Source organism: Camelina sativa, chromosome 9 (genome assembly GCF_030686135.1).
Source record: "Camelina sativa cultivar CO46 ecotype springtype chromosome 9, ASM3068613v1".
Taxonomy (NCBI): Eukaryota; Viridiplantae; Streptophyta; class Magnoliopsida; order Brassicales; family Brassicaceae; genus Camelina; species Camelina sativa.
Genome location: NC_141888.1, coordinates 40647626 through 40666170, shown reverse-complemented (window position 1 = coordinate 40666170; position 18545 = coordinate 40647626). Strand labels below are relative to the sequence as shown.

General features: G+C 37.2%; 2 protein-coding genes across 6 annotated transcripts; one reads left to right on the top strand and one right to left on the bottom strand.

Annotated features, from left to right (window-relative positions):
• Window positions 1–123: 123 nt before the first annotated feature.
• Window positions 124–14058, top strand: LOC104714217 (nuclear-pore anchor). 2 transcript variants are annotated; one of them, XM_010431506.2, is made up of 48 exons: window positions 124–622; window positions 709–855; window positions 932–1030; window positions 1144–1272; window positions 1368–1460; window positions 1547–1612; window positions 1777–1866; window positions 1947–2024; window positions 2374–2477; window positions 2908–3028; window positions 3114–3206; window positions 3397–3445; window positions 3545–3648; window positions 3726–3794; window positions 3961–4107; window positions 4212–4316; window positions 4388–4501; window positions 4605–4683; window positions 5157–5203; window positions 5309–5382; window positions 5831–5933; window positions 6012–6146; window positions 6212–6310; window positions 6397–6438; window positions 6532–6585; window positions 6803–6982; window positions 7367–7414; window positions 7528–7575; window positions 7869–7952; window positions 8026–8100; window positions 8214–8398; window positions 8492–8594; window positions 8962–9078; window positions 9182–9274; window positions 9484–9642; window positions 9736–9789; window positions 9941–10054; window positions 10251–10328; window positions 10405–10554; window positions 10644–10715; window positions 11082–11237; window positions 11340–11423; window positions 11510–11588; window positions 11671–11747; window positions 11840–11989; window positions 12135–12248; window positions 12355–12502; window positions 12598–14058. In XM_010431506.2, exons 1-48 carry the CDS (start codon window positions 314–316, stop codon window positions 13911–13913), a joined length of 6234 nt encoding a protein of 2077 aa, XP_010429808.2. In that variant the 5' UTR covers window positions 124–313; the 3' UTR covers window positions 13914–14058. The 2 variants fall into 2 exon arrangements, with proteins under 2 accessions (XP_010429808.2, XP_010429806.2); XM_010431504.2 differs by having other exon boundaries at window positions 12355–12517.
• On the bottom strand, window positions 13997–17602 carry LOC104714218 (YTH domain-containing protein ECT4). Of its 4 annotated transcripts, none has more exons than XM_019229620.2 (9): window positions 17336–17602; window positions 16396–16469; window positions 16178–16286; window positions 16008–16078; window positions 15560–15916; window positions 14982–15467; window positions 14671–14883; window positions 14446–14589; window positions 13997–14352 (listed from the first exon to the last, which is right to left on the bottom strand). In XM_019229620.2, the coding sequence occupies exons 2-9, from the start codon at window positions 16453–16455 to the stop codon at window positions 14257–14259; spliced, it is 1536 nt and encodes a 511-aa protein (XP_019085165.1). In that variant the 5' UTR covers window positions 16456–16469; window positions 17336–17602; the 3' UTR covers window positions 13997–14256. The 4 variants fall into 4 exon arrangements, with proteins under 4 accessions (XP_019085165.1, XP_019085164.1, XP_010429809.1 ...); XM_019229619.2 differs by having other exon boundaries at window positions 17287–17401; XM_010431507.3 differs by having other exon boundaries at window positions 16907–17377.
• Between the last annotated feature and the right edge of the window lie 943 nt (window positions 17603–18545).

The following is an 18545-nucleotide window of genomic DNA, read 5'->3' as shown; positions in this document are numbered from 1 at the left end:
ACTCGTAATAAACATAAAAACTAAAACCTAAACAATAATCATTTAAGCCCAACATGAGGCCCGTTGTCGGCCCACCTGACAACGACGCCGTCCTTATTAAACGACGTATGACGAAGTATAAACGACACACCTGGGGTTTTCGCGAAACATAGCATCTTCTTTCGCCCTACCGGAGCTTTTTCATCTTCCATTCTCACCCAAAATCGCCGGCGAAAAAAGTGAAATTCAAATCGTCGTCTCTAATTTGTCGGGGGAAACCGAAGAACATTAGATATATAATAGCGGTTATTTTCTGAAACTAGGGCACGAAAATATGCCCTTGTTTATGCCAGACGAAGAGCTTGCGCGGCTTTCTAGCGACGCCGCGTCGGTGGTCGCGGAGAGAGCCGACGAGTACATACGCAAGATATACGCCGATTTGGATAGTGTACGTGCTAAGGCTGATGCTGCTTCCATCACGGCGGAGCAGACCTGTTCTCTTCTCGAGCAGAAGTACCTCTCGCTATCTCAGGATTTCTCTTCCCTCGAATCTCAGAACGCGAAGCTTCAGTCTGATTTAGACGATCGTTTAGCTGAGCTTGCTCAGTCTCAAGCGCAGAAGCACCAGCTTCATTTGCAATCGGTGCGTCGTTGTTCCTTTATGTGTTGGAGTGTGTTTGTTTTTTTGGAATCCCTAATAGTTAGACTGGTGTTCTGGTTTCGATGCAGATTGAGAAGGATGGAGAGGTGGAGAGGATGACGGCGGAGATGTCAGAGCTTCATAAGTCTAAGAGGCAACTGATGGATTTATTGGAGCAGAAAGATGCCGAGATTAGTGAGAAGAATTCCACCATCAAGAGCTACTTAGATAAAATTGTGAGTGCTTCCCTATTTTATTACCACATGTATACACCTTTTCAACTGTAACCCTAATTATTGTCCTATTTCTCAGGTTAAGCTGACGGACTCTAGTTCAGAGAAGGAGGCCCGACTAGCTGAAGCCAACGCAGAATTGGCACGTTCTCAGGCCATGTGCAGTCGTCTATCTCAGGTCAGATTATTGGCTTATTATCCGTTTTTTAGGCCAAATTACTATAGCGTCATCTAACAATATGTGATGATCCTCTTACAATGTTCATAACTTATGGTTTCTGATGGAAACAGGAGAAAGAACTCACGGAAAGGCATGCCAAATGGCTAGATGAGGAGTTGACAGCCAAAGTCGACAGTTACGCTGAACTCCGTAGAAGGCATTCTGATCTTGAAGCTGACATGTCAGCAAAGCTTGTAGATGTAAGGCCAATGTTCTATTTTTTTCTAATACTTCTTTCTGTTTTCTTTTCTTATGTGCAGTTCAGTTACTTAAGTGTCATTCAATTTTCTGTCAGGCTGAAAGAAATTATAATGAGTGTTCTAGTTCTTTAAATTGGCATAAGCAAAGATTGAGAGAGCTGGAAACCAAAATTAGTTCATTACAAGAGGTAATTATGGCTCATAATAATATTTCGTCTTATATCTTATTGTTTTATCCGCTATGGGATTTACTTTTTTTTCTTTGTATCCAAAGGACCTCAGCTCTTGTAAAGACGTAGCAACGACCACTGAAGAGCAATACAATGCTGAACTTCACACTGTAAGTTTTCAAATCTAATGGTTTCAAACATTGAATCTCTTTTCATATTTTCTAGCTGACTGGAGAGATAAGTATGTCATAAATATTGTTGAGGCATTTCATAGTTTCAGAAATAGACTTTCTTAGGTGTTGTTTTTCCAATCTAACCACAAGCTGTTATATAGGCGAACAAGCTTGTTGAGTTGTACAAGGAAAGTTCGGAGGAATGGTCTAGAAAGGCTGGCGAACTTGAGGGTGTTATTAAGGCTTTAGAGGTAAGTTTTCCATTACTAATCAGAGCATATGGTTCTAACTTTTTGTTACCCCTGTTGAGTTTCTAATTATGACTACGCAGGAACGCTTGAGCCAAGTCGAGAGTAGTAACAAAGATAGACTTGAGAAAGAGGTGTCTACAAAACAGCTGTTAGAGAAGGTAGTAAGACCCTTCAGTTTTTTTTTGCTTTATCAATTATTATTGCCTAGCTCTGGTAACTTGTTTGGCAGCATCCTTTTCAACTTACACTGAAGGTGTTGTGTCTAGACCCAATTGCTAGTATGATATATTGATATTCTTTGATTGTTTTCTAAAAGTTATTAGTTGATTCAGCTTTCAGAATCTAAGAGAAGAAAAATTTTCTGTGATCTCAAAATTTCTTTTGTTTTGTTTTTTTCAATGAGAAGTGGTTTCTATGATTTACCTTTTGGATCTACATGGTCTTTCTTTGGCGCATGTTTAAATTTATTTTCTAGTGATATAGTTTATTTTCTTCTTTGCAAATCAGGAGAACGAAGACCTTAAACAAAAACTTGAGAAGTGTGAAACAGAAATTGAGAAAAGTAGGAAAGTAGATGAGCTGAATCTGATACCTTTCAGCAGTTTCATAAGGTATGCCTCTGTTTTGTGAGAACATGATCATTTATAATGTATTCTTTACTTTTTGTATACTCGCCAGTCAGATTTGCTGCAGTTGCTTACCAAACGAGCAAAAAATGAGTAAAATAAGTGATATTTGTTTCTTTCAAGAGATCCATTTTCCAGACAGATTATTTTGCTTGCAACTTATGTTGATAACCTTTACCAAAATGTGGGTCTTCTAACACTAAAAAATAAAAATACAGCAGTGACTAAGTTTACAGCTAGAAATATAACGTAATCTAAATTTTTTTAAGGGTTTACAGTTAAGTGCGTTTGGAAGAGTATTTGCTCTGTCGAAGTAGATTATACTTTAACTCAAATATTGTAATATTTTGATTGTCCTAGTGTGCACATAACATATAAAATTCTCATATCTTTCTCCTGACATACCTTGGTCCAGACGCGGTGACGATTGTGGGACCAGCAGCATGATAGAGGAAAGCCAGGCAGTAATTTCGAAGGTTCCTGCTGGTGTGTCAGGAACTGCACTAGCAGCTTCACTCTTACGTGATGGATGGAGCGTGAGTTTTAGTCTTAGTATATTCCTCCAGTTTAAAGTTTTTCAACTCTGTTGGTGGTGTATAAATCCCTCTTTTTATCTTGTAGCTTGCCAAAATTTATGAGAAGTATCAAGAGGCTGTTGATGCCTTGAGGCATGAGCAATTAGGTCGAAAGGAAGCTGAGATGATACTTCAACGGGTATGCTTTACTTATCTTGTTATCACTACTTACTAGGTCGTTGTTAAACATTTAGGTGCCAATCATTTCCAATTTTGTTTTGTCTATATCTCTCTATGTTTCATTATTAATTTCAACCACAGTTCACTAATAACTTGAGCATAACATTTTTCTATTCCTTTTAATGTATTCTTGGTATCCTGCTTTGTAGGTGTTATCTGAATTAGAAGAGAAAGCCGGATTTATCCAAGAAGAAAGAGGTATGATCCAATCATGTGCTTCTAGAGCCATATATTTTACTCTCCAAAGATGTCTTCCAATTTCTAACCTACGTATGTGCAATCTGTTTTTGTTTCCAGGGGAGTATGAGAGGATGGTTGAAGCGTATAGTCTAGTTAATCAAAAACTTCAGGATTCTGTCTCTGAACAATCAAAGATGGAGAAGTTCATTATGGAGCTAAAGGTACCTGGCTGGCATTATTATAGTGGTTGTTCAAAATGCGTTCTTGTGCTGTTCTTATACATTTATCTGATTGATAGGCTGACTTGAGGAGACGGGAACGTGAAAACACAGCATTCCAGAAAGATATATCTGACCTTCAGAAACAGGTAATTTGACGATCTATTCTTTGCTGCTCATTATGTTTTTGGTGGTCTTCAGTTTCTTGACTAACATGACTTGCTATGTTAATAGTTGAGCTTTTATCCGACTGATGTGCACGTGGTTGGTTGCCTGCCTAGTCAATGATACTTTGTGTTTGTTTCCACTTTTTAGGTTACAATACTACTTAAGGAGTGTCGTGACGTTCAACTTCGATGTGGAGCTGCCAGGGATGATGATGATGACGAAGATTATCCTCTGCTATCTGATGTTGAGATGGATGTGGAATCTGAAGCTGATAAAATCATTTCAGAGCATCTTGTAAGTTTGCTTCTTTATCTCGACGTCATGTTTGTGTTAGATTTTACTTTGCAAAATAAGTTGTGGATGATTAATGCTCTTCCTCATGTTGGGACAAATTTCAGTTAAAGTTCAGAGATATAAATGGATTAGTTGAGCAGAATGTTAAGCTGAGAAGTCTTGCTCGTTGTCTTTCAGAGGAGATTGAAAGTAGGGAAATGGAGCTGAAGGTAAGAAGGATTTTTTTTTGCATAGTTTCTATGGTACGGTTGAAGTTTTAAAAGAATTTTTGGAATGTCAGGAAAAGTTTGAGATAGACCTGAAGGATAAGACTGATGAAGCTTCTGCCAAGGTAGCTACCGTACTAAAACGAGCTGAAGAGCAGGGACAGATGATTGAATCACTGCACGCATCTGTAAGCATTTCTACCCTTAAAATATTTTCTCTGTTACAGCACTTGGTAGATTGAGGTTGGATTTCTTTTCAATGATTGATATTGTGATTTTGTTCTTTTTCAGGTTGCAATGTATAAGCGATTGTATGAAGAGGAACAGAAACTTCATTCATCTGATTCTCGTTCTTCAGAGTTGTCTCCAGGTTCAACTTCTATGCATCATTATGAGCTTACTGCACTACGTATTCTTAAATACCCTCAATAATTGGCTTCTTGGCTATGTTCACCAGTTTGTGAACTAAGCCATTCCAAATTTTTACCCCAGGTGTCAAGGTTTAGTGGGGATGTAAGAAATCTTTGACTATAGTTGATGCTGTTCTCAAATTTAAACGAAAAGTTAGCTTATTAGGATTTTCTTTAGTTATTAAAGTTAGGTTGGAAAGCATCTGCATTTGGAACATCTACCAAAGTTTTTGCTTATTTTCGTATATCTCAATTGTCAGTAATTAAAATTAATGCTGTATGCACAAATATTATGTGACTTTCTGTAAATCTTATCTTGTTAGTAAATAGGCTGAGGCTTTGCAGGCTGTTACATGCTTTGCTCATAAAATCGAATACATAATTTCAGTCGCACATTTGCTTTAAAATGGCTGACAGAGATGTGTTTTTGTAGCTGTAGTGCCAGGAAAGAACTTCTTACATCTGCTTGAGGATTCAGAGGTATGACAGATTGCTAAATATTTCATTCCTTTCTTTTTTGTCCTCTTTTTAGCGTATCAAAGTAGTTGTTTGGACTCGCCTTATTGACTGGATTGCTTGTTCCAGGAAGCTACTAAAAGAGCCCAGGAAAAAGCTTTTGAACGTATCCGGAGTCTCGAGGAAGATTTTGCAAAGGCTAGGTATATATTATCATCGTATTTACTTTTATTTCACTGACTGGATAAGTTATTAGTTTTTGTGTAGATAAGCTAGGGTACCGCTGAACATGTAACACATTTTGTTGGATAGTCAAGTTGAGAACCCAAACAAAAGTAATTAAGTGTGGAAATACTAGTGTATCAGAAGTGAGGAGTTAAAGGTTATTGCACATGCAGGTGGATTGCTGAATATACTATCTGTGCTTATGTGGTTGCAATACCAGTGTAGTTATCCTGTATAACTTACATGAAGTATAATCATACACCTTGAAACATAGAGAAACAACATGAACAATGGTTATATCTAATGTAGTATATACATCCATGAAACTCAAACTGTAGCTATTAATTTTTGTCATTATTTCCTGTAATTTTTTTTTACTGTGAGTATTATCAACTGCGTTGTTTTCATTTCTCCTTTGGATTTTAGGAGTGAGATAATTGCAGTGAGGTCTGAACGAGATAAGTTGGCGATGGAGGCAAATTTTGCTAAGGAAAAACTAGAAGGAATCATGAAAGAATCTGAACGCAAGGTGATCTTTTTCATAATTTCATATCATCAGCAGCTTGTGCGTTCTTCAAAGTTCTTACCTTATCTGTCTTCATTGTAGAGAGAAGAAATGAACGGCGTTTTGGCAAGAAACATAGAGTTCTCACAATTAATCATTGACCACCAGCGGAAATTGCGCGAGAGTTCCGAGTCTCTGCACGCAGCGGAAGAGATTTGCAGAAAATTGTCTATGGAGGTTGTACATCCATCACTCTGTTTAATTACTGATTTCCTTGCTTCAATACTAACAGTCATCTATAGGTCTCGGTTCTCAAACAAGAAAAAGAGGTGTTATCAAATGCCGAAAAAAGAGCTTCTGATGAAGTTTCTGCTCTATCTCAGAGAGTTTACCGTCTTCAGGTTGGAAACATGACAGTAGTGCAAATATTGTCTTAAGCTGTGCGTACTCTTTTTTCTTTTTCTTATCTTGACCTGTTTTTGTGTAGGCTACCTTGGATACTGTACAAAGTACAGAGGAAGTTCGTGAGGTAAGAAAATCACCTTTGATTTTAGTTTACTAATTTTATACTGGAAGGTGATACCGATTAAAAATGAAATAACTTTTAACTTTACCAATACAGGAAGCAAGAGCTGCCGAGAGAAGGAAACAAGAAGAGCATATCAAGCAACTTGAGGTTAATTGCATATTTGATGATTCTTTTGCTGTCTCAATCGTTAGTTTTCTTCAAAATTATCATGTATAAATGAGTAGAAGTTGACTGATTATTATCAAGCAACGTGAGGTCTATAGCATATTTGATTAATCTTTTGCTGTCACATCCTTTAGGTTTCTTCAAAATTATCATGCAGACGAGTAGAAGTTAATTGATTTTTTGACCGTTATTTTCACAGAGAGAATGGGCTGAAGCTAAGAAAGAATTGCAAGATGAAAGGAGTAGTGCGCGGAGTATTACTTCGGACAGCAATCAAACTTTGAACAAAGCTGTAATGCAGGTAGAAGAAATGGGAAAAGAATTGGCTGATTCCTTGAAGGCTGTCTCAGTAGCAGAGTCCAGGGCTTCTGTGGCTGAGGTACTGGTTTCAAGTCTATTTCAACTTTCTTAATAACTTAGACTCATGAATACATGAAGCTATTCCGTACTGCATCAAGGTGCTGCAAATCACCAGCATCTGTCCGCGTTTACTCTGTCTGGCTCCTAGGTTGCATACCCTAATAGCCCAGGTCACCATTTCCTGGATTGCCATTGGTGGTACTTTTGTGAACGGAGTCTTTGCATGTAGTTTGTGTTGGTGGCAATAAATTTTACCCCTTGTGAATAGGCCCAAACCAATTACCCGAAAATCACGACATTGTCATTCCACTTTTTTTTACGGCTGTGGGCCGTCCATTCACATATTGGCATGATCATTTTTGGCTTTTTATAATTGATTATTACTTTGCATGTGCAATATTAGGCTAGACTTTCTGATTTGGAGAAGAAGATAAGAGCGTCAGATCCTAAGGTAAATATTTTTGATTTCTCTAATAATTGAATTGTGGGGTTAAATGCGAACAGCAGAGTCCTGGATGGAATTTGCTATTACTAGTTTGTAACGATTTATTTTCTCACTTTTAGGTTCTTGATATGGACAATGGTGGGATTATTTCCCTTTCGGATAATGAGGTCAGTGAAGTACTTCAATTTCTTTGCAGATTTAACTTTAAGTTTGTAATTATGGTATTGTTCCGATTTCCTGGTTGCAATCTATTTGTAAAAAGACTGCTCATGTTATTATCCTAGAAGTTGTACATGTGATTCATGCAGGATTTAGGATCTGCTTGATGAATTCTATCATGTAGATTTGAGGCTTGTGTTTGAGCTATTGTTTGAGTTAACCTTTTACTTGTGGCATAGCAATTCAATATTTGTTTGTGTAAGGTGGTCTGTTAATTTTTTCTGGTGGTTATTTCCTCTAGATGTCTGTTGAATTGCGTATCGCTAAGGAAGAAATCGAAAAATTAAGGGGAGACGTAGAATCTAGCAAAAGCCACATGCTCCAGGTACTTCTTGAAATGAATAAGTTAGTTTTGATTTCATTGTGACTGGGAACTGATCTTGCGAACCATCTTGCAGTACAAGAGTATAGCTCAGGTGAATGAAACTGCGTTAAAGCAGATGGAATCTGCCCATGAGAACTTCAGACTTGAGGTATTGGTGATTGTGTTTGGTTGAAACAAAGATCACTTATGGATATGCAACTATCCTCTGCGATAGAACTAGATCTGCTGTAGGTTTATTTTACATCTGATGGCTGTTTGTAGGCTGAAAAGAGACAAAGATCGTTGGAAGCAGAGCTTGTTGCTTTTAGAGAGAGGGTGTCAGAACTTGAAAATGACTGTATAAAGAAGTCCGAGCAACTAGCCACTGCTGCTGCAGGAAAAGAAGATGCTCTTGTATCAGCGTCGGCTGAAATTGCAAGTCTGAGAGAAGAAAGCTTAGTTAAAAAGTAAATGTTCTATTATGTAGAGCAAGTATCTTATTTTCTCGTGGACACAGACGCATTTTCGTTCTTAAATTGATGGTGTGCGATTGACTGCAGTTCCCAAATGGAAGCAGTGAATATCCAAATGTCCATTTTGAAGAATGAGCTGGAGATGGAACATGAGAAATGGCGTGTTGCTCAGAGAAATTATGAAAGACAGGTTGGTTAAAGCTCTCTATTTGAAGAAACATTTGACCATCGTGCATATTCATGTTGGCGTTGGTTTTTATTGGATGGTTTTAGAAACTGACTAGATTTTATTATTCATCCTATCTAGATACTGACCAGATTTTATTATTTATCCTGTTTTTCAATTTCATGAAACGGTGGTCTTCTGGATTCTCTATTTTACTGCACCTTTGTCATCAGATATTTTCTGAATTGAGTTTTACATTACATGAAATGGTTGTTAGTTAGTTTCGTCATAACATAAGGTCTTACTGCCATCAACTGATTCTGTTCTTTCTTTCTATTCATAATATTACAACGATCTCTCTTTTTGTTTCCTACTTCTTTTTGGAGTACAGGTTATTCTGCAGTCTGAAACTATTCAGGAGCTTACAAAAACATCACAAGCTTTAGCAGCCCTTCAAGAGGAGGCATCTGAACTTCGTAAACTAGCTGATGCACGGGGAATTGAAATTGTAACTTCTACCTTACAAAACTTCATTAAAATTGTGATTTTGAATATTTCTATAATAATAGCTGATTTGTGACACGTCGATTCAATTTCTTGGTATTTATCAGTCTGAACTTAACTCCAAGTGGAGTGAACAGAAATTGATGCTAGAGCAGCAAAAGAATCTGGCTGAGAAAAAGTATCATGAACTCAATGAACAGGTGGCGTCTGCTCCCGATCTCTTACAATTATATTTTGACCAACCTTATTTTTTTCTATGCCTGAAAAAAGCACCTCTCGTTGATTATCTGTTTGACATTATTTAATGTGTTAAGGATAGTTTTTCCAATTTGTTTATGCTCAACAATGCTTACTTTTGCATGTGGTTCTGCTACAAGTACTCACTTTTCTTAATTTCTCTATACATCAGAACAAATTACTTCATAGTAGACTTGAGGCTAAGCATCTCAACTCCGCTGAGAAGGACAGTCGTTCTGGAAAAATATTATCTGGGAGCACTGACACAGATCAACCTGAAGATTCGGGTTTGCAAAGTGTAGTTAACTATCTACGCAGAACCAAAGAAATAGTAAGAGAATTCTTTGTAGGATTACTTTTTCTTTCTTTCTGCCCCTTCTCTATACGGTGGGATTATCTAAGTCATGTGCATCTTATATGACAGGCTGAAACTGAGATCTCACTAATGAGACAGGAGAAACTACGGTTGCAATCGCAAGTGAGTTGATGTCTCCAATCTTATCCATTATTTGGCTACCATATCCTTTTTTGAGTAACAACCATGCACACATGAAAAGGGAAAACCTCCTCTACTATTACATAGTTTTGGCTGCGGTATGAATTTTTTTTTGCAACTTGTTTTTGTCTAGCTTGAGAGTGCCTTGAAGATGGCAGAATCTGCCCGGGAATCACTTAAAGCTGAGCGCGCCAGTACAAGAGCCTCATTGTTGACGGAGGATGGAATCAAATCTCTTCAGCTTCAGGTAATGTTGGGTGATTTGATATCTGATAACAATATAACATATGAACTAATGATCTTGCTGCTTCAGTTCCTCTTAGTTGAGTTCTTTTATCTTGTCAAAGTCAATATTTTCAACTTGGAATTTGTCTTTTGGATTCCTGATGTATTGGTTGGGTTGAAACTATTATTGTTTTCTGACTTCAAAGCTCTCCTCGCAGGTTAGTGAGATGAGCTTGCTCCGTGAAAGCAACATGCAACTCAGGGAGGAAAACAAACACAATTTTGAGGAGTGTCAGGTTCGTAATGGAACCTTCACATAGATTTATTTTCCTTCATGTCACTCGAATGACTGAACTTTTTTTAAAACATCAGAGATTGCGTGAGGTAGCTCAAAAGGCTAGGATGGAATCAGAAGATTTTGAAAACCTCTTAAAGAAAAAGCAAACAGAGTTGGAGTTGTGTATGAAAGAGATGGAAAGGCTAAGAATGGAGACAGATCTTCAAAAAAAGAGGGTTGATGAGGCAAGTCATTATAAACTTCTTGCGTCATCTCATATTTTCAGTTACTTTTTTGTTACTGGTTTGTAATTACAATTTCTTGCTTTGTGAAGTTGCGGGAGACATATAGAAACATAGATGTTGCTGACTACAATCGCCTCAAAGATGAAGTGCGGCAATTAGAGGTAATGCCTACACGGATTATATGGCATCTGGACTTAGTTCTTAGTTCTTGCTCCTAGACCCATCTGGTTAAAGAACATAAGGCGCTTTATCTATTTGATATTGGTATGGTCAATGAAACTTCTGGAGAGAGCCTGGTTTTCTTCTAGTTTGGGACTACTCCCTAGTTGCATTATCGATTATCAAACGCATCTAGAACTCTAATGTATGACAATTGTCATTTTGGCTGATGCATATCTGATGATTTATTTGTTAATAGTGTTTGGGTTATGCAGATGTTTACATAATTTGTTCGATTCTTGAGTGTCCCACTGTGCTTTTCGTTTTAAGTTCTCATATCCTTTTTGACGCCATAATATGATTTTTAGGAGAAAATGAAAGTAAAGGATGCTCATGTTGAAGATTTCAAAAAACTTCTGTTAGAGAAGCAGAACAAGATATCTCTATTGGAGAAGGAGCTAACAAACTGCAAAAAAGATCTGAGTGAGAGGGAGAAGAGGTTAGATGACGCTCAGCAAGCACAGGTAGAATGAGAACTATCTCGCTGAGCTCATTTTAATTTTTACATGTAGAAGAAGCACTACCCCATGTAGATTTACTTATCTGTCTCTGTTACTTCTTGTTAGGCTACTATGCAGTCAGAGTTCAACAAGCAGAAACAAGAGTTAGAAAAGTTCAAGAGAGCTTATTCTTCTTTAAATACGACCAAGGTTCGAATCTTTATTTTTTGTTTTTTTTGTTTACGACTCATAGATGTTTTCCTTTTAAAATAGCGATGTTTTATTATGTCATGAAGAGAAAATACGAAAAAGAGAAGGAGGATTTGAACAAAGTAAACCAGTCACTCTCTAAACAGTTGGACGAAGCCAAAGAAGGTAACTATTTATTCTTTCTTTTCTAAATCCTATTGGATAAGTTATGTATGTATCTGCTCATGTTTTCTATTGCTGCCGAAAGCTGGAAAGAGAACAACAACTGATGCTATGGTGGAGCAGGCCGTTAAGGAGAGAGAGGAAAAAGAGCATAGAATTCAGGTATTAAAAATTTCGTATTTGAATGTGGCTCCCTCATATCTGTTTTTTTTAGTGTTTCTGTATATTCTTATACACTTGAAATTTTACTGCAGTTTATGGATAAGTATGTTCATACACTGAAAGAGGAGGTGAAGAAAAAAACTGAAGATTTGAAGAAAAAGGATGAGGAGTTAACTAAAGAGAGAACAGAACGCAAGTCTGTTGAGAAGGAAGTTGGAGATTCCTTGACAAAAATTAAAAAGGTTCGATACTTTCCAGCCTCACTTTTGTGTCTCTTGTTGCTCTCTTCTTGTAGGAATCATTGGAAACTATTACCATATTCTTCACTTTGAAATCCTTCACCCAATAACGTTATAGTTCATATATTCCCTACCATCTGTTTATCAGGAGAAAACAAAAGTGGACGAAGAGTTTGCTAAGCTCGAGAGGTATCAAACAGCATTGGCCCATCTCTCTGAAGAATTGGAAAAATTGAAGCAAGCGGATGGCAATCTTCCTGAGGTAACATGTTTTATGGCATTTGGATGTACATATACATGTGTATTATGTTAGGTCACATTTATGATTATTTTACCAGTTTGTTCTAAACGCTTTTGTTTTTCCATAGGGTACTGCAGCTGTCCAGGTTCTATCTGGAAGCATATTGAATGACAAAGCTGCCGCTTACGTGTCAGCTGTAGAGTACTTCGAACGTGTGGCTCGGTCTATTGCCATCAATTCTCAAGTCAGCACAAAGCCTACTGAACCTTCCTCTGGTACTTCTGCTGCTGGTAATCTAAAAAGCACACCCAAACGACTCCCAAATTGTGATATTTTTATTTTACACTGACGAAATTAATCTTTGGCGCAGTTGAGTCTTCGGCCATGGCGAGAGCCCCTTCTTCAACACCTTTAAAAGCTCCGGTGGCAACAACCCAGCAGCCACCCAAAGTAGCGACAGAGAACAAAGAAAAGAGATCGACTTTGCAGAAATCAAGCACTGAGGTTCGTAGACCAGGTAGTAGTAGGAGGATTATTCGTCCTCAACTTGTCAAACCCGAGGAATCTCCCCAAGTTGATGTTGATATGCCAGAAGCTGAAGGAGCTGGTGATGATGGAAAACAGTCTGCAGCCCATGAAACAGAGAGCCAAGTGACCACATCTGTACGACCTGTCTGTAAACGCCAGTCTGAGTCGTTGGTTCCTGAGCCACAACTAGAGAGTCTGATTCGAGGGGAAACCAGTTCTGAGATTGTACCACCTGCGTCGAAGAAGGCAAAAATATCTGAGTCACAACCATCTGAGTCACAACCTGATGCTTCCGAAGGTGAAAACCTATCAAAAGAGCCAGCCATAGAAGAATCGATGGATGCTACTACTGCCGCTGATGGTGACAATGAAGAAACAGAAGCCGAGAATGCTGAGGAGGAATCTGTGGAAGCACAACAAGAAAATGAAGCTGAAGTGCAGGATAAAGCTGATGAACCAGTGGAAGAAAATCCAACTGAGACAGAAACCATCCTTACTGAAGAAGAGTCTAGGGATCAGACCGAACAAGAGAACCAAGAGCTTACAGATATGGAATCCGATAAGGAGGAAGGAGAGCTCGATCTAGATACACTTGAAGATCTGGACGAGGCTACAGATATAGCAAACATGATGAGGAGTCCAGAGAAAGAAGAAGTGCAACCTGAGACGCTAGCCACACCCACACAGTCACCTACTAGGATGGTGACAGCAATAGAGGAAGCTGAAACGACCACTGAGACACCGCTTGAAGATGATAAGACCGATGAAGGAGGTGATGCAGCTGAAGAAGCCTCTGATAAACCTAACTATGCTAATGATCAACAAGAAGTGCCAGAGACTGATCTCAAACCAGAGACCACAGCAGCTACAACCTTCCCTGCATCTACCGCTCCAACCGCTTCCTCTACCCAAGCTTCTGCTATTACTTCAAGCGGAGCTCCAGAAACAGAAGAAACCAAAAGAGCTGCTTCACCAGGTGGTGAAAGTTCAACTATGGTGACACTATCTGTTAGAGCAAAACTGAAAAGAGAAGAAAGAATAGCCAGTCTTGGAGGAACCGCTAGAGCTCCTAATCCAGCCGTCAGAGGTCGTGGTCGAGCCCCACGTGGACGATTCCTGTCTCGTGGTGGTCGAGCCCCACGTGGTGGACCGCAATGATTGGTTTGATAAATTGACTTCCAAGCAGGCTCTTTGAAGAGAGCGAGTTTATAACGGTCGAGCGCAATTCATGTCTAAACCTCTTTATTTTTGTCCCTCGATTTTCTCATTGAGTATTAAAAATCAAACCCTATCATTGCCATGATTACATATTGCAAAACCATATCATAAGCACAAACCCACAAAACGATAAAGAGAAGAAAAACCCACCATACAACAAAACAATAGAACACGACGGCACTCGCTTGTTATCAAATCAAAGCAATCCGACACAATCGGACGGTTTATATTGATCCTTAAAAAAACCAAACCAAAAAAACACTAACAGGTTCTACTAGTTTAGTTAGTTCACAGTCCCGGTTAAATCTGTGTTTCCCTCTTTGGCTGTGTTAGATATCTCCATTGTTTTGAAATCAGCAACCAGCTCTTCTTCTTTCTTCTGTAATGAAAGGCGTAAGATAATTCTCGTAAGAATACATAGAAGTAAAGAGAATGACTGGGAGATAGATAATATAGAGGAGAAACTCAGGACCTTTAATACCGGAGGGAACCTTAGCTTCTTCTGTACCATAACCTTCTCTCTGTTTTCATAAAAATCGAAATCATCTAATATAGATGTCTTTGCTGCATAGTTCTTGAAGATGTTCAACACTTCATTTCCTTGCGGCAACCTCACCTATATATATTAATGACAAAGTTTAAATGACTTCTTGACAAATAATTTACTTTCTTGAGCCTTCCAAAAAAACAATTTTACCTCTTGTGTGTCTCTGCTATTGGTTACAGGCTTGTTCTCATTGTTCTCAAGTATTATATGTCGTAATTGCGGATTTGGAACATCTTTGATCATGTGCCACTTGACTGGAAAATAGCCAGTCCACTTATCTTGCTGCCAAAACTCCATGCTTTTCTCATAATCCACTCGCCCAACCATTTCAGCAACACCGCAGAATTGCCCACTCGCATTCACCTGGAGAAAGAATCCAATAGAACCGATCAGAGACCAAGGAGATGTTGCACTAAAATAAATACGGATATCACCAAAAAAAAGAATGCTATTTTGCATACCGAGAAGAATAGGAAAACCGGGCACTTTACACTTTTCTCTGCAATCTTCTTCTGAGATTCTTGATACGCACTGTCTAACTTCTTGTTCCCATTGAGAGTACTAGACCAGACATTGTACTTGATGCTCTTGTGTATGTCGTCTTCGCTATAAGATTTTATCACAAAAAATATTGCTTCCTCGTATTTGGTCTGAAAGCTAGGGAGGTTATATTGATCCCTTCTGATCACAGAACCAACACCGTTGCTTCTTTCATTTCCTTCAGCATCATCCAACGTACAAGACTCACATTCTCCATTGGTAATATGATCTTGACCACTTGCTAGGTCATTCGTGCTATTACCATTTTCTCTGTTCCTCGCTTTAGCCTTGTCCGTTTCATCACGATTTAAAGCTCCAGACTTCTTCTTTACCGGGTCCATCGGGTATGCGAAGCCACCTCTTTCTTGATTATGCAGTGGGGGTGGAGCATAGCTGTTCTGTAACGCCTATAACATAAACCAAAAGCCAAAGAAGAAGATCAGTAAAATCTTCTCGAGAATGTAAAAAGAGAGAAGAATTGAAGAAGACAAATGTTTACTTTTCGGGGTGTTTTGGGACGATCTCCCATGCTGTGACCGGTGAAGGAGTTCTTGCTCCTTGAGTAATAATTGTTATGGTTATGACTTGAAGAAGATATGTTCTGTTTCAAGGGTTGGTTATTTGAAGCAACGCCATACACATACTTGTCTCCAACAGGGTCCCATAGATAGGTCGGAGATGAAACATCTCCATAACCAAATTGGTTCTGATAATAACCCTGAGCTGCATACATGGGCGAGTGAAGCGCCTGACTCGATACACCAACGGTACTTATAGGCATATAAGCTTGGCTAGCATCATAAGATTGAAACCCTGGCATCAAGTAGATCAAAGATCCATTTTCCCCTTGCATAACCTTAAAATCAAGATCAAGAAAATTGTCAATTAAAAAATCTTGATCTCCTCAGAAATAATTAATTAATTCTCGAGAAGGAAGTTTTGGTTACCGGGTACTGAACTTCTGTTCCATAACCATAGTATCCGTTATCCTTTGCTTCTCCAACCGAACCATCAAGACCTGAATATTAAAACACAAGTAATTGAGACTTATGAACATCCAAAAACATATTTGAAAATATATTTAATTATGAGATGTGTATAAAGAAAGAAGCAAAACCTGGATAGTAGAATCCATAGTAGCCACCATAAGGACAAGGCAGGCCTTGATATGTCTCAAGAGTTTCATAATATGGCTCTGGCTGATTCCTTTTCTCTTTTACAGAAACCTTTAATGTTGCAAAACAAGAGGAAACACATACTGATGAATTATACCCCCAAAAAAAAAGAATCAATCATCTGTAAAAAAAGAACAGAGAAGAGAGAAACTTAATTTACCATGGAAGTGGTGGAAGCAGTGACTTTAGCATGAGGATCAACTCTAAGATTCTTCACCATATCTTCAACAGCAGCTGAAAAAAACAAATAAACAAAACGTTCCCAAAGGGATCAGATTCAGAAAGCCACTAAGAAACCAATCAGTACACAAGACATATATGTATGCATAGAGTAGAAACAAATATTAGAAATCTATTGATGCCTTTTTATTTTCTTATCGACGTGAAGAGATAGGTTTGAACTTTGAAACGTGAACTGATGTCTGAATATTTAGTCGTACCGAAAAAAACTAACAACCAGGCGTAAAAATGATATAATATAGTAGTATTGAAGATAAGACTTATATGAGTCTAATCACAAGAAACAGAGCACTATATATATAAATAGTAAATACACACACATAAAGGTAACAGATAAAAAAGGTCAAACGCAAAAGTTAAAAAGACTTGTAAAGAAGAACACAGACAGATTGATTAAACACGTGTGTGCGTGCGTGGGAAAGATAGATTACATTTACGAGGATGTTTTGGAACATGAGAAGTCATCGAACAAGAACTAGTAGTATAAGAAGAAATTTATGTGTTTGAATAAGAAAAAAAAAAAAAAGGAATAATCAAAACACAGATGAAGAACTAGTAGTACAAGAAGAAATTTATGTGTTTGAATAAGAAACAGGAAAAAAAATAATAATCAAAACACAGATGAAGAAACAAAGTTTTACAGAGAAGTTTGTTTTTTTTTTGTAAATTCTCAAGAATTATTTAACTAGAAAAAAAAAACTGTAGAAAATCTTTTTATCAAGAAGAAGACATCAGCAAAAGATATATTTTAAAATTTTGTAAACAAAAGTACAGATACGGAACAGAGAGACAAGAAATGGTAATGGCTTACGAAGAAGAAGAAGAAAGAAGAAAGAAGAACAGAGAGTTTTATTTTCCACCTTTTGTTTCTAATTTTTCTTTTTCTTTTGCAATCCTTCCTCTCTTATTTATTTCGGTTTACAAATATATAAAAAAGAAATAAAGAGGTTGGGAAGAGGTGCAGATGGAGGGAAGAGAATGGTCCACGTCATGGATTCTTGATATGAACGAAGAGTGACCGTTGGATTAAGAGACAAAGGCAAACAAAAATTAAAAACATCTTTTTTTTTTTTTGTTCTTGCCAACTTTTCCATCTGGAGAATCTATTCTTACACAACTCTCTCTTCAAAGTGCTTCTTCCAAAAAAGTTGAATAAAAGTAAGAATCTTAATTTAGCATTAACTAACTCAATTTTATTTCTAATATAAGTATAATTTTTTTCTGTATGTATATATTTATATTCTATGGAAGAAAAAAAATTGAAAGTTAGGAGTTAGGACCAGTTCTTGTGGTCGGACATACATACAATAAAAGCATAGAATAATATTATAGATAGTTGAACAAAAATGAACTTGACTCTGTCTCTCTCCATGTATACTTGAGTCCGAGCAACACCACAAATTAGACAAAATCTTTTTTTACTCGATGAGTTTTTACTACCTACTTTTTAAAGTTTTCTCAACCATATATAGATATTATTAATTTGCTCTTGTGTAAACAAAATTAGATATATTCTTTGATGAAAAGAGATGAACAATTCCTATACGCTACAGTAGTTGTTGGATTATTTTTAAAATGTTATTTTAGATTGGAGATTGAGATCTCATCATTCATACTATTAATAATTTGATATGCTTCCATTATTGCAATCTGATTTTTTTTTAGAAAAAAAAATTGTTTCATTAGGCCATCCGCAATGGGGAACACTTGGTGTGTTCTTAGCCTATTAAAATTATAAATATAATGAATAGTGGCATAAGAATATGTTGTTCAGTTCTTGATGTAGAACTGATCTAGGCTCAATTCTAAGCTGACGTGGCAAGCTGTGATTGGATACAAATTTTTGCAAACAATTTTTCACAAATTAAAAGAGGATTTGATTTAAACTATATATTAATTAAATAAAATGTTTGTTTGTTTTAAGTAAGTAATATGTTTGTTTGTTTTTTTTAATCTTTAATGTTTTTTTTGTTTCATAAAAATTTGGTATTGTATTTTGAATTTTAGTACAAGTTTTATAAGTTTGCAATTTAAATATTATTTTTACAGTTTTTATAAATGTAATATGTT

Excerpts from the sequence above, each read along its gene's own strand:
- LOC104714217 (XM_010431504.2), top strand. The coding sequence starts at position 314 with ATGCCCTTGTTTATGCCAGACGAAGAGCTTGCGCGGCTTTCTAGCGAC. Across the intron at positions 5,204-5,308 it reads ATCTGCTTGAGGATTCAGAG|GAAGCTACTAAAAGAGCCCA; the intron begins GTATGACAGATT and ends TGCTTGTTCCAG. Across the intron at positions 5,934-6,011 it reads TGAAAGAATCTGAACGCAAG|AGAGAAGAAATGAACGGCGT; the intron begins GTGATCTTTTTC and ends TCTTCATTGTAG.
- LOC104714218 (XM_010431507.3), bottom strand. The coding sequence starts at position 16,940 with ATGACTTCTCATGTTCCAAAACATCCTCGTAAAT. Across the intron at positions 16,079-16,177 it reads CTATGGATTCTACTATCCAG|GTCTTGATGGTTCGGTTGGA; the intron begins GTTTTGCTTCTT and ends TTTAATATTCAG. Across the intron at positions 14,590-14,670 it reads ATAGCAGAGACACACAAGAG|GTGAGGTTGCCGCAAGGAAA; the intron begins GTAAAATTGTTT and ends TAATATATATAG.